Source organism: Pteropus medius, unplaced genomic scaffold (assembly GCF_902729225.1).
Source record: "Pteropus medius unplaced genomic scaffold, Ma_sr-lr_union100, whole genome shotgun sequence".
NCBI classification, from domain to species: Eukaryota; Metazoa; Chordata; class Mammalia; order Chiroptera; family Pteropodidae; genus Pteropus; species Pteropus medius.
The window spans coordinates 6638055-6650632 of record NW_024354886.1 but is presented as its reverse complement, the minus strand read 5'-3'; the positions used below and the strand labels follow the sequence as shown (position 1 = coordinate 6650632).

At 37.7% G+C, this 12578-nt stretch overlaps 1 protein-coding gene across 1 annotated transcript; it reads left to right on the top strand.

Moving 5' to 3' along the window:
- Positions 1-413: 413 nt before the first annotated feature.
- Positions 414-10628, top strand: LOC120597674 (HLA class II histocompatibility antigen, DR beta 4 chain-like). Its single transcript, XM_039856320.1, has 4 exons — positions 414-550; positions 9622-9732; positions 10193-10216; positions 10522-10628. The coding sequence occupies exons 1-4, from the start codon at positions 433-435 to the stop codon at positions 10533-10535; spliced, it is 267 nt and encodes an 88-aa protein (XP_039712254.1). The 5' UTR covers positions 414-432; the 3' UTR covers positions 10536-10628.
- The last annotated feature ends 1950 nt before the right edge of the window (positions 10629-12578 follow it).

The following is a 12578-nucleotide window of genomic DNA, read 5'->3' as shown; positions in this document are numbered from 1 at the left end:
AAATATTCATTTTGTTCATTGATTTTGTTTCTGAACTTATTAAACTGCCTGAGTATTCTTGTATCTCACAGAGTTTTTTCAGAGCTGCAATCTTGAATTCTTTGTCATCAAATCACATATTTGTATGTTTTTAGGTTTGCTTCTTGGAGTTTTTTGTTTATTTATGGTATTTGATGGATTATTTCTCTGCTTACACATTTATGGGAATGAAATCTGCTTCGTAAAAAGTTTTTAGCAATTCTCTATTTAGAAGGGTGATTTTTTTCTTCTGTTTTCCAGTAGGTGGCACTGAAGCACGAGTTTTTATTTTTCTTGCACTGTTCAGGCTTTGTGGATCTCTGTGGCGGAAAATGCCCTGTATTTCCTAGGGTGGTGGTGGGTCCCCTCTGTGACTAGGTCGCCTCTCTCTCAGGGCACCACCCCCATGGGGGAATGTGGTGGAGTTCTGAGCCCATGAGATCTCAGCATTGCCTCCTGCAACTAGATGCTGCCAGCCATGCTGTACTGTCTGAGGGGTCCCCGGTGCCTTCACTGTGCTCCGCTGCGATGGGTAGGAGAGGCCGGCCAGGCCAGCCGTGTATTTGTGCTTTGTTTTTCTCCCAGTAATGGCGGCTGCCAGACCTCAGCTGCCTCACCTCTGTATCTCCACCCCTGTCACTGGGATTAGCAGCAGTGTGTACCCGTTGCTCAGAAAGAAATGGTCCCACTTCTCCAGTCTTAGGGGCTGCAGAGAGTGTCTCTGTAACCCAACACGCGCTGGACCCCACTGCAAGCTGTGGGAAGATGAGGAAATGTGTCTCCGCTCTGTGGCTTTGTTTTCTGACTAGTAGTGATGGCTGTTAGACCACAGCTACCACACCTCTGCACTCCATTTCTGTCCCTGTCACTGGGCTCAGCTGCTGTATGTGCCCATACACTCAAGCAGAAATGCTTATTCTACCTCTTTGTTCCTCGGTGCTGCAGAATGTATATGCTGTAACCTGATTCCTCCCCTGCTGAACTCCAGCCTGCATCTGAAGCACACCTCTCTGTTCTCCCTTTCCTCCTTCCCTACTCATTCTGATTTGCTCACCTTCAGATGTTTCAATGCATAGATCTCAAACATGTTTGTGTGCTGAGCAGGAAATCTTTCGTTGAATACAGTTGTCTAATTTGTTGGAACTTCAAGAGGAGAGAGCAGGAGAACCTCTCATGCTGCCGTGCTGCTGACATCACTCCTCTATATGTCTTTTTGATGTGTTGACTTTTTCGTTATGAATTGTCTCTCTTCATCTCTGGCAATATTTATAAAGTTTCTTTGTCCGATGTTAGTGTATCCACTCCAGTTTTCTTATTACTATATGCCCAGTATATCTTTTTTACATCTCTTTACTTTAACCTATGTCTGTATACTTAAAATACTTTTTTGTGTGTGCAGCATATGATTAGAAGTCTTGCTTTTTTATCCAATCTAGCAATTTCTGTTTTTTAATTGGAATGTTTGAAGGTAAATATTTACTTTAATTATTAATGTGCTTGTACCACCTCCTTGCTTTTTTTTTTTTCTTATCTATTCTTTTTCTTTTAGTTTCCATTTGGTTAATATAAATATACCTGCCTTTGTTGCTATATTTATATGATCTCTTTTAATGGCAGTTGAGTAGAGAGATGTAAGAATTTGGATCTTTAAGATTTGTGGAACTTGAGTGGAAAGTCCCAGAAAAGAGGAATACCACAGATTCAAGCCACAAATTCTGCATTTGAAAGAAATGTAGAGTAAGGTTCCCTCTTTGAGTCTTCATCGCCTTTGTGATTTTCTCCTCAATTTCAAAAAATTTTTTCAGCTCCAAATTCTGACCTCTGATTCTCATTCTGATAAGACTATGTTTTTGCTTGAACTCTCTTCTCTCATCTTCTACTTTAAACCAAGGAGTACCCCACCTAGGAAAGATCCAGGAAAATGTTGAGCTAACCTAGTTTATGTCTCTTTTCTCGGTAATTGTCTCCCCATTCATTTTTGTCTGCTTTGAATAATCTCCAATGCTTTCAAATCATTTTTTAATCCTTTGTTTAGTTAGACTTTAGAGAAAGGCTAGTGTAGATATATGCTTTTTAATATAAGTAGGTAGCTATAGAAATAATTGTAGATAAGTATATGCCTAAATGAGATTTTTGACATCCCAGTAGAAATTAGTACACCTAGCACACAGATCTTGCTTCCTACATTTTATTCTCTCTAAAAGAAACCAGAGCTCCTTGTAGATCTGACACCAGAGCTGAGGAAGAGAAAATGCAAGATGATCAGAGAAACTAAGAATGTGTTCAAGAATAATGGGCACATGCTCTTTACACAGATAGATGAGAAATAACTGAAAGAAAGAATGCATACCACAAAAACTAATTACAATAAAGATTGCATGGTCATATTTATACCAAACAAAATTGTTTTCATAATAAGAACTTATCCAGAAATAATAAAGAAAATTTTAATATTAAGGGGATAATTAATAAGAACATAACATTTCTACATATGTATGCACCTAATAATATGACTTTGAAATAAAAGTTGCAAAAGATGCAAAAGTTGACAGAAATAAAAGAATAAATAGATAAATTTGCATCCATAATTAGAGATAATTGGTAAAATAAATATGTTACAAAATCTATAGCCTAACTACTTAAACTTCATTAGTCTATAAGATAATTAACACAAGTGAAGTATTGAACAGCACTAATAGCCAAATCAACCTAATTTACACTGTAGGACATTATACTACATGCTGGCACATTTTTTTTCCAGTATACATGGAACCTATGCTAACTAATTCAATAACCAAGATAAATGATATGCTGAAGCATAAATTCAGTCTCAAGAAATTTAAGAGTATTAAAATTATATGGAATATGTTCTTTGAAAAAAATAATTTCAACTAAATTAGAAAGCAATACCAAAATAATTAGATAATCTCCCTGATACATAAAAATTAATCAACACCCTTCTAAATAAGTCATAGGTCAAAAAAGAAATTACAAAGGAAATTTGAAAATATTTTTAACTGAATGATAATAAAGCACAATATATAAAATGTATGAAATACAGCTAAAGTGGTGTTTGAAGGGAAATTAAATCCTTTAAATAGCTACACTATAACTAAAGAAAAGTTTAAAATCAATGGTCGGATTCTGGGAAAACATAGTAGAGTGAGAGATGTCCTCAGATCTCTCCCCTTGAAGCAACAATAAGCTGAACATCTAAAACTCAACAAAAAACACCCAAACTGCACACCAGCAAGTGTGAACATGGGATATGCACATAAGAGCTGCCACAGATCAGAATCCCGGGTGTCATGCGGTGGACTGGGACAAATAAAGAAGCTGACTCTCGCAGCCGCAAAGTTCCTTGCAGGAGGAGAGGGAAGGGTGAAGGTGCGGCGACTTTCCTGATCAGCCCTGCTTGGAAGTGCCAGGACTTTTCTACACAGCCAGAAGCAGGGCCCGGTAATCAGGGCAAAAAGCAAAGAAGTGGAATGGGACCACAGAGAAACAACAGTTGATTTCTACCAGCCCCAGTAGCAAAACCGAGGCTGAGCCGCAGCTCACAATCCCCAACCAGAAGTCCCCTCCCCCCATACCCTGTGAGACCGATCACTGTGGAGCCCCAGGGGAATCTGAGCAAACACTACCAAAACTGTTGCTAACACTGATAGGAACTGAATCTGAGAGTAGCGAGTGTGATTAAAATCTACAAGAAAATAAAAGACGTTAGGTTTTATATAAAGCAGAGATCCAAGAGGCTTAGATGCCACCTACTTAAAACCAAAAGAAAAGTGCGTTCTTTGCAGCAGGCTAAAGAGAGATCTTTATATAATAAATCTTTTTTCTGGAAAAACTACAAAATACACTTCCATTAATACCCAGGTGGAAAAATAGTCCATTAAACACCATGAACAACCAAGGTGACAAGCCACCTCAGAAAGAAAGAGAAAAATCTCGAGAAAATGAGCTTACAGACATAGAAATATGCGACTTAAGTGATAGAAAATTCAGGATAGTACTGAAAAAAACGCAGTGAGTTCTGAAATGAGTCATTATCAACAATTTCAGAAATTGCAAAAACAACTAGATGAGCAGAGCAAGGAGACTGAAACCCTCAAAAAGAACCAAATAGAACTTCTGGAGATAAAAAAAACACACTCCAAGAGATGAAAAATGAAATAGCAAGCTTGGGAAATAAAGTTGGCCAAATGGAGGAAAGGATTAGGATAAGGATATCGAAGACAGAAATCTAGAAACAAATCAGAAGGAAGAAGAGAGAAACCGAAGAATGAAAAATAATGAAAGAGAAATATAAGAACTAGCTGATACCATCAAGAGAAGAAACATAAGAATAATGGCCATTATGGAAGGCAAGGAAAAAGAGGAGGGACTATAAAGCATTTTCAGACAAATAGTGGATGAGAATTTCCCAAATCTAAGGAATGAGCTGGAGCTTGGATTTCAAGAAGTCAACAGAACATCAATTATCTCAACCCAAAAAGGCCTTTCCCAAGACACATTGTATTAAAGTTATCAAAAAATCAATGAAAGGATAGAATTCTCAGGGCAGCCAGGGAGAAGAAAATGGTAACCTATAAAGGAAAACCCATTAGATTATCATCAGACTTCTCAACACAGACTTTATAAGCCAGAAAGGAATGGAATCAAATATTTAAACTATTAAGTGAAAGGAACTAGAATAATGTATCCAGCTAAGCTCTCCTTTAGATATGAATGGAAATTAAGACCTTTTCAGACAGACAAAAATTGAAGGAATTCTTCACTGTGAGGCCTGCACTACAGGAAATTCTGAAAGGGGTCAGCTCACCTGAAACAAAATAAAAACAACGAAAATACATAATTAGGAGAAAAGTGACTAAAAGCAAGTAGAAGCAGAGAGGTGCAACTCTTACTAAGAACAGGGCATTATAAGCTTAAATAATAAGAGAATTGCTATAGCAAGATAGTAACAAACATTCAGCATACATAGAAACAAATTGAGATAACAATGATTGAAAAGGGGAGGATTCAAAGATCCAAATTCGCAAAGGGGAAAGGAGATAAGGCACACACAGAAGAAAATGGACAACTGTATATATATAACTATCTTTTTCAGATTTGTAATGGTAACCACACACCATAGAATCAGAACGGAAGTATATAACATAAAACAAGAAGAATCAGAGGCAAAACCCACAAAAGCCAACCAAAATAAAGAAAACAGAAACACAAGGACAAGGAAGCAATGGAAACACCGAGCTACCAGAAAGCAAAAGTTAAAATGGCTATAAGAAGACCTCATATTTCAATAATCACTCTAAATGTAAATGGACTAAACTCACCAATAAAAAGGCACAGAGTTGCAGATTGGATCAAGAAACAAACCCCAACCATATGCTGCCTCCAGGAGACACATTTCAACTCCAAAGACAAATATAGACTCAAAGTGGAAGGCTAAAAAATGATATTTCAAGCAAACTGCATTCAGAGAAAAGTGGGAGGAGTGGTACTAATATCAGATGAAATAGACTTCAAATCAAAAAGATAAAGATACTGAGGGACACTTCGTAATGATAAAGGGAATCATGGACCAAGAAAACATAACACTTATTAATACCTGTGCTCCCAATCAGGCAACCCTGAAATATGTAAAGCAATTACTAACAGAACTAAAGGGAGAAACAGACCAAAACACTATCGTAGTAGGGGACCTAAATACCCCATTGTTGGATATGGACAGATCATCCAAACAGAAAATCAATAAGGAAATCACATCCTTAAATGACACAGTAGACCAACTGGACATAATTGACATTTACAGAGCCTTCCATCCTAAAACAGCTGCTTATACATTCTTCTCTAGTGCACATGGAACATTCTCAAGAATCGATCACATACTGGGACACAGAGATAACCTCAACAAACATAAGAGGGTTGAAAACATACCAACCATATTCTCTGGTCATAATGCTTTGAAATTAGAGATCAACTGCAAAAAGAAATCAGAACGAACCACAAATACATGGAGATTAAACAACATGCTACTGAAGAATAACTGAGTCAGGGATGAAATAAAAAGAGAGCTCAAGAAATACATAGAAACGAATGAGAATGATAGTACGACATATCAAACCTGTTGGGACAGGGCAAAAGTGATTATAAGAGGAAAGTTCATATCATTACAGGCCTGCCTCCAAAAACCAGAAGGAGCCCAAATAAATAACCTAACACTTCATCTTAAAAAACTAGAAAAAGAAAAACAAATAAAGCCTAAAGTCAGCAGAAGGAAAGAAATCATTAAGATTAGAGTAGAAATAAGTGGAATTGAAAACAAAACAAAAAAAATAGAAATATCAATGCAACAAAGAGTTGTTTTTTTGAGAAGTTTAATAAAATTGATAAACTCTTGGCTAGACTCACTGAAGAAAAAAGAGAAAGAACACAAATCAACAAAATCAGGGATAAAAAAATTGAAATGATGACAGACACTGCAGAAATACAAAAGATCATACAAGAATACTATGAAAAATTATATAACATCAAATTTAATAACCTTGAAGCAATGGACCAGTACTTAGAAAAATACAATCTTCTTGGACTCAATCAAGAAGAACTGGAAAATCTAAATAGAATGATCAGCAGTATGGAAATTGAAACAATTATCAAAAACCTACCAAAAAGTAAAAGTCTAGGACCAGATAGCTTCACCAGTGAATTCTACCAAACATTCAAAGAAGATTTAATACCTATTCTCCTCAAACTCTTCCGAAAAATCCAAGAGGAGGCTATTCTTCCCAGCTCATTATATGAGACCAATATTACTCTGATATCAAAACCTGATAAAGATAACACAAAAAAAGAAAACTACAGACCAATATCTCTCATGAACACAGATGCAAAAATCCTAAATGAGATACTAGCGAACCTAATACAGCAACATATTAAAAATATTACACACCATGATCAAGTGGGCTTCATCCAAGGGGCACGGGGATAGTTCAACATACACAAATCTATTAATATGATGCACCACATAAACAAATTTAAAAATAAGAATCATATGATCATATCAATAGATGCAGAAATAGCCTTCAACGAGATACAGCATCCATTTATGATCAAAACACTTCACAAAATAGGTATAGAAGGAAAGTATCTTAACATAATAAAGGCCATACATGACAAACCCTCAGCCAACATTATACTTAATGGTGAAAAGTTAAAAACCTCCCTCTAAGATCAGGAACAAGGCAAGGCTGTCCACTATCACTACTGTTATTCAGTACAATATTGGACGTCCTAGCAAGTGCAATCAAACAAGAGAAAGGTATAAAAGGCATCCAAACAGGAAATTTAAAAGTCAAACTGTCACTATTTGCAAATGACATGATTCTCTATATAGAAAACCCTAAAGACTCCACAGAACACTACTAGAAACAATAAGGAAATACAGTAAAGTCTCTGGATACAAAATCAACATTCAAAAATCCATAGCTTTCCTAAACTCTAATAATGAGGTGTCAGAAAAAGAAGTGGAAAAAATAATTTCTTTTGCAATTGCAACAAAAAGAATAAAATATATAAGAATAAATGTAATAAGACATGTGAAGGACCTATATAATGAAAACTATAAGACCCTATTAAAAAAAAAATTGAAGAAGATACAAAGAAATGAAAAGATATTCCGTGTTCTTGATTTAAAGAATCAACATAGTTAAAATGATCATATTACCTAAAGCATTATATATATTTAATGCAATCTCCATCAAAATCTCATTGGGATTTTTTAAAGAAATAGAACAAAAATGCACCAGATTTGTACGGAAGCACAAAAGACCCCGAATTGCCAAAGCCATCCTTAAAAAAGAAGAACGAGACTGGAGGCATCACTCTGCCTGATTCAATTTATACTACAAAGTAACAGTAATCAAAACAGCATAGTATTGGTAGAAAAAGACACACAGACCAGTGGAACAGAATCAAGAGTCCAGAAGTAAACCCATATTTATATGGGCAAATAATTTTCAACAAAGAAGCCAAAAACATACAGTGGAGAAAGGAAAGCCTCTTCAATAAATGCTGCTGGGAAAACTAGAAAGCCACCTGCAAAAGAATGAAATTAGATGGTTGTCTATCACCACACACCAAAATTAACTCAAAATGGATTAAGGACCTGAATATAAGACCGGAATCAATAAATGCATAGAAGAAAACATAGGGACGAAACTCAAGGACCTTGGACTTAAAGACGATTTTATGAATTTGACCTCAAAAGGAGAGGAAGTAAAAGCTAAAATAAATGAATGGGACTACATCAAACTAAAAAGCTTCTCCTCAGCAAAAGAAATCGTCAGCAAGGTAAAGAGATAACCATTCGAATGGGAAAATATATTTGCAAGCAACACCTCCGATAAGGGCCTAATATCCAAAATATACAAAAAACTCATACGACTCAATAACAACGAAAAAAAACAAATGATCCAATCAAAAAATGGGCAGAGGACCTGAAAAGACACTTCTCCCTCAACATCTCTCAAATCTGGCCAGCCTGTGCTGTGAGGATTAGCTTCCAGGCTCATGGCACTGATTCCTGTGCAGCCACATGGCCAGCCCTGAGGGAGACTTGTCCAAGACTAGATCTGGGACTAGAGACTGGAGGCAGAGGGGCAGCCCACCAGGGAGACTTACTCTGTCTTCCTCTCATATCTCCTCCACCTTTTCTCTCCTAGTTGAGCCTACAGTGACTGTGTATCCTGCAAAGACCCAGCGCCTGCAGCACCACAACCTCCTGGTCTGCTCTGTGAATGGTTTCTATCCAGACCTCATGGAAATCATATGGTTGCGGAATGGCCAGCAAGAGGAGGCTGGGGTCATCTCCACAGGCCTGATTCATAATGGAGTGAGAAGCTTTCTGATTTCATAAATGCCTCACCCACCATGAGGGCATTTAGCTTAACCCTGAGTGTCAGGTTCTCCGCTCCCCACACGATATTTTCATTTGCTCCATGTTCTCCTCTCCTTCAGCACAGGTCCTTGGGGGTAGCCCTGTGATAATTTCTATAAATACCTATAGCTCCTTCGAGGCAATTATGGATGGCAGACAGAAAAGAGATTGTCCCTATTTTGAGCCTTCCCATGAGATCACATGTCATGGTTTTCCCTTGGCCCTGGGATCAATCAGTCCCCTATCTCAGGCTAAGCTGGTACTTCTGCACTGTTTCTCTGAGTTGTTCATTGTGATCTGAGAAGAGGCACATCCTCTACAATGTAGGGATCTTCCTGACACAAGCGACTCCAATCTCTGCTTTGCCTTCAATTAGCTCTGTTACCCTAGACAAGCTACTCAACCTTATTGAGTCCCAGCCTTCTCATCCATCAGATGTTGAAGAAGTAGTCTTATTTCAGGGCTGTGATATTTAAAGGAGTTCAATGCCTGAACCTTGTATCTACTCAGTGTGATTTTTAAGTCTGTTTTCTAGAAATGGCCAATTGTTCTGGGAAGAAGGGTAGCCTTCTTCCCCCATTGTCAAAGCTCTCAATCCCAGAGTCTCAACTAGAGAATTTAGATTTGGGGTAAAAATGACTAAAACTAGCTTCTTCTCTCAGGAGCACAGTCTGAATCTGCACAGAGCAAGATGCTGAGTGGAATCGGTGGCTTTGTTCTGGGTCTGCTCTTCCTTGGGGTGGGGCTATTCATCCACTGCAGGAATCAGAAAGGTAAGGAACCTGTTGGCAGCTGAGATTCCTCATAGACATTATGGGGGAAGAAATATGACTTTGCTCAAGTTCTCTGCATCTCAGAAGCTTACATAAAGCCTCTTTACCCTGGTCAATCTCAAATTTCCTAGAAATCCAGAAACAAACAGTCCATAGTTTGAAACATAAGGAGCTATGGCCTATAGAGGTAAGCGGAGGATTAACATACATGGAGATCTTGGGTCAAGATCTTGGGGCAAATGATAGAAGAGGCACTAAAGCTAATGAAATGACACTGAATTTGTGTGACAGAAGCTTCATGGGTCACTGCTTTTAGTTTCTGCTCTCCTCTCTACTGAGGTATCATGTGATATCAATTGTCATGTTAGAGAAATCTTAGGAGGGTGGTCTGGGGCACAGAACATTATGTTTGGGGACAGATTTACCTCTATATCTTTATTATTTCTCTTCTCTTTCCCAGGACACTCTGGACTTCAGCCAACAGGTAATGCCAATTAGTTCTCTTTTAGAGACATACTCAGTTTCCCTAGAAAAGAATGTAGAGGTGACAAGACAGGAGACAGAAATAATGGGGAAGACTTTGGATCTGACTTCTGATCAGGCAGTTTGCAGTAAAGCTTCTTCTCGCCACTTAATAAAAGGCCTGCTCTCTAAAGTAGCTTTGGCTCAGGATGATGTAAGAATTTTTTTCCTCCTTACTTCAGTGCTATAACATGAGGTCCCGAGGGAGGGGAAAAGAGGACGCTTGTTGAGTTAGGTCTGGATACAACACTCCTCTCTTTTCTGCAGGACTCCTGAGCTGAAGTGAAAATGCTGTCACTCAAGGAAGAAAGAACCTTCTGTCCCAGATTCTTTGCAGCATGAAAAGATTTCCTGCTTGGCTCTTATTCCACAAAGGGGAATGCTCCTGGTTTGCTCCTGGTTCAGTGATCCTACAGAAAATGTCCTCCCTGATGGCTTCCTCGGCCTCTGCTCTTGACCTGGAAGTTCCCAATATTGATTGCAGTATCTTGTCTTTATTCTTTCCCTGTCCCCTTTGTATTCAACCCTCAGTGCTGCCTGTGTATCTGAACTGGCCTTTTGCCCACATTTCTTTATGAAGATTTTCTCAAATAAACATGAAGTAAAAATCCTCTATTTCATACACCTTCAAGGACAAGAAGTAGAAAAAAAAGAAGAGGGATTCCATGACAATTCAACCATGGTTTTCATTTATATTCCTGAATTTTGGTCACATGTGGATCTGAAAGTTTTCCTTGTTTTCTTCCGTGCCTTTTCATGACTTTTTAGTATTCTGTAATTGGGCATGTTTTCCTGAGCTAGGAGAAAACCCTTAATGAACCCATGTCATGGTGGTCTCCTACATCTTCGTGTTCCCAAAGGCAAACACACAGGTCCCTTCACACAACAGGATTCAGAAAAGAGACACGAATATAAGAAATGCAGGTAACTTGTAAGGATGTTATGCCTTCAAAATTTTTATAAAGATGTTCTTTTGTCTCTTTTTCTCTGATATTTTTAAAAGAAAATTGCTGCATCCAGCAAGGGGTAAATCCTGCCACATCCAGCACCGCCCTGGAAAATAAACCTGAGTGGGAACAGTGGGAGATGAAGAAAAGAAAGAAGACAGAAGGCAAGGATCAGGAGGTCCTCTGCCCACTGATGATGGACAATGGCCCAGTTTTATTTTTACAAGCTGCTTTTTTACAAGAACACACTAGTTGGCATAAGCAGTTTCCCTTAGACATAACAATGCTGTTCCTTCTACTTTTCCCAAGCCATATCTTCTCATGACCTTCAGCTTGTTTGCCTGTCTGCGGCTATGTTTATACTTTCTTGATCTCAGAAGGAGTTTGCAGAGGCGGAGTAACCCTTGGTTGCCCTTGCAGGTTGCAAGGACCTTGTCAGCTTACAACCCACTCTCCACAGAAAATATCTAAACCTGAGCACTCTCCTTTTCTTAGATTAAGGGTAGGCTTCAACATTTTTTTTTTCTTTCCTGTCTCTGAGGTAAAAATTGCTGACATGCTGACTTTTTGGATTGAGATGCATCCTTCCCCATAAATAGGTCTTGGAATAGGACAACAGGACAAAGTGACAATTTTAGTAGAAAAGATGCATTTCTGAGGCCTTCCAGATTGTGTGACAAATTTACTGCCTGTCACAGGAAAATCCTGTATGGATCTTACCATAGCAGAAACCAGAGGCAAAGCTGGGAGACAAAGGGGAATGCATAGATACATTGATGTACATCCAAACAATGAGACGCTCCGCACTGGAATAAAAACTGAGAATACCGTGCTACGGAATAATTTTTAAATTTGTATTTGGAGCAAGATACAGGAGTGTTTGTATAGTATTAAACGAAAAAAATAAAATAGAGGAGGAGAATAGGAATATATAGCTATACCCATTCTCTCTTTCCCTCTCTCTCTATCTCTATCTCTCATGCACATTTATCTTTGTAAATAGGAACAATGGAGAATTTTTTTTAAAAAAATGGTTGCCTGTAGAGAAAACAGGGTTGAGAGAGACAGAGCTAAAAGCTAGACTGTTCTAAATATATCTTATTTAATAATAGTTTTATCTTGAGAAACATTCAAATATTTTCTATAATAGAAAGTTTAAATCAAAAGTTTAAAAACAATACATAAAAACTAAAAACAAACAATAGAAATTAACTTGACAAAAAGTATATAATGAGAAGCAAGCTAGAAAAGTAAATCAAACTTTTTTGACTCTTGCACAAAATATTGTGAAACAATAATTATAAATTAGTATATAGTTTTAAATTTCACAGACTTTAATAACATAAGGAGTTGGTTAAATTTTAGACAAAGGCAATT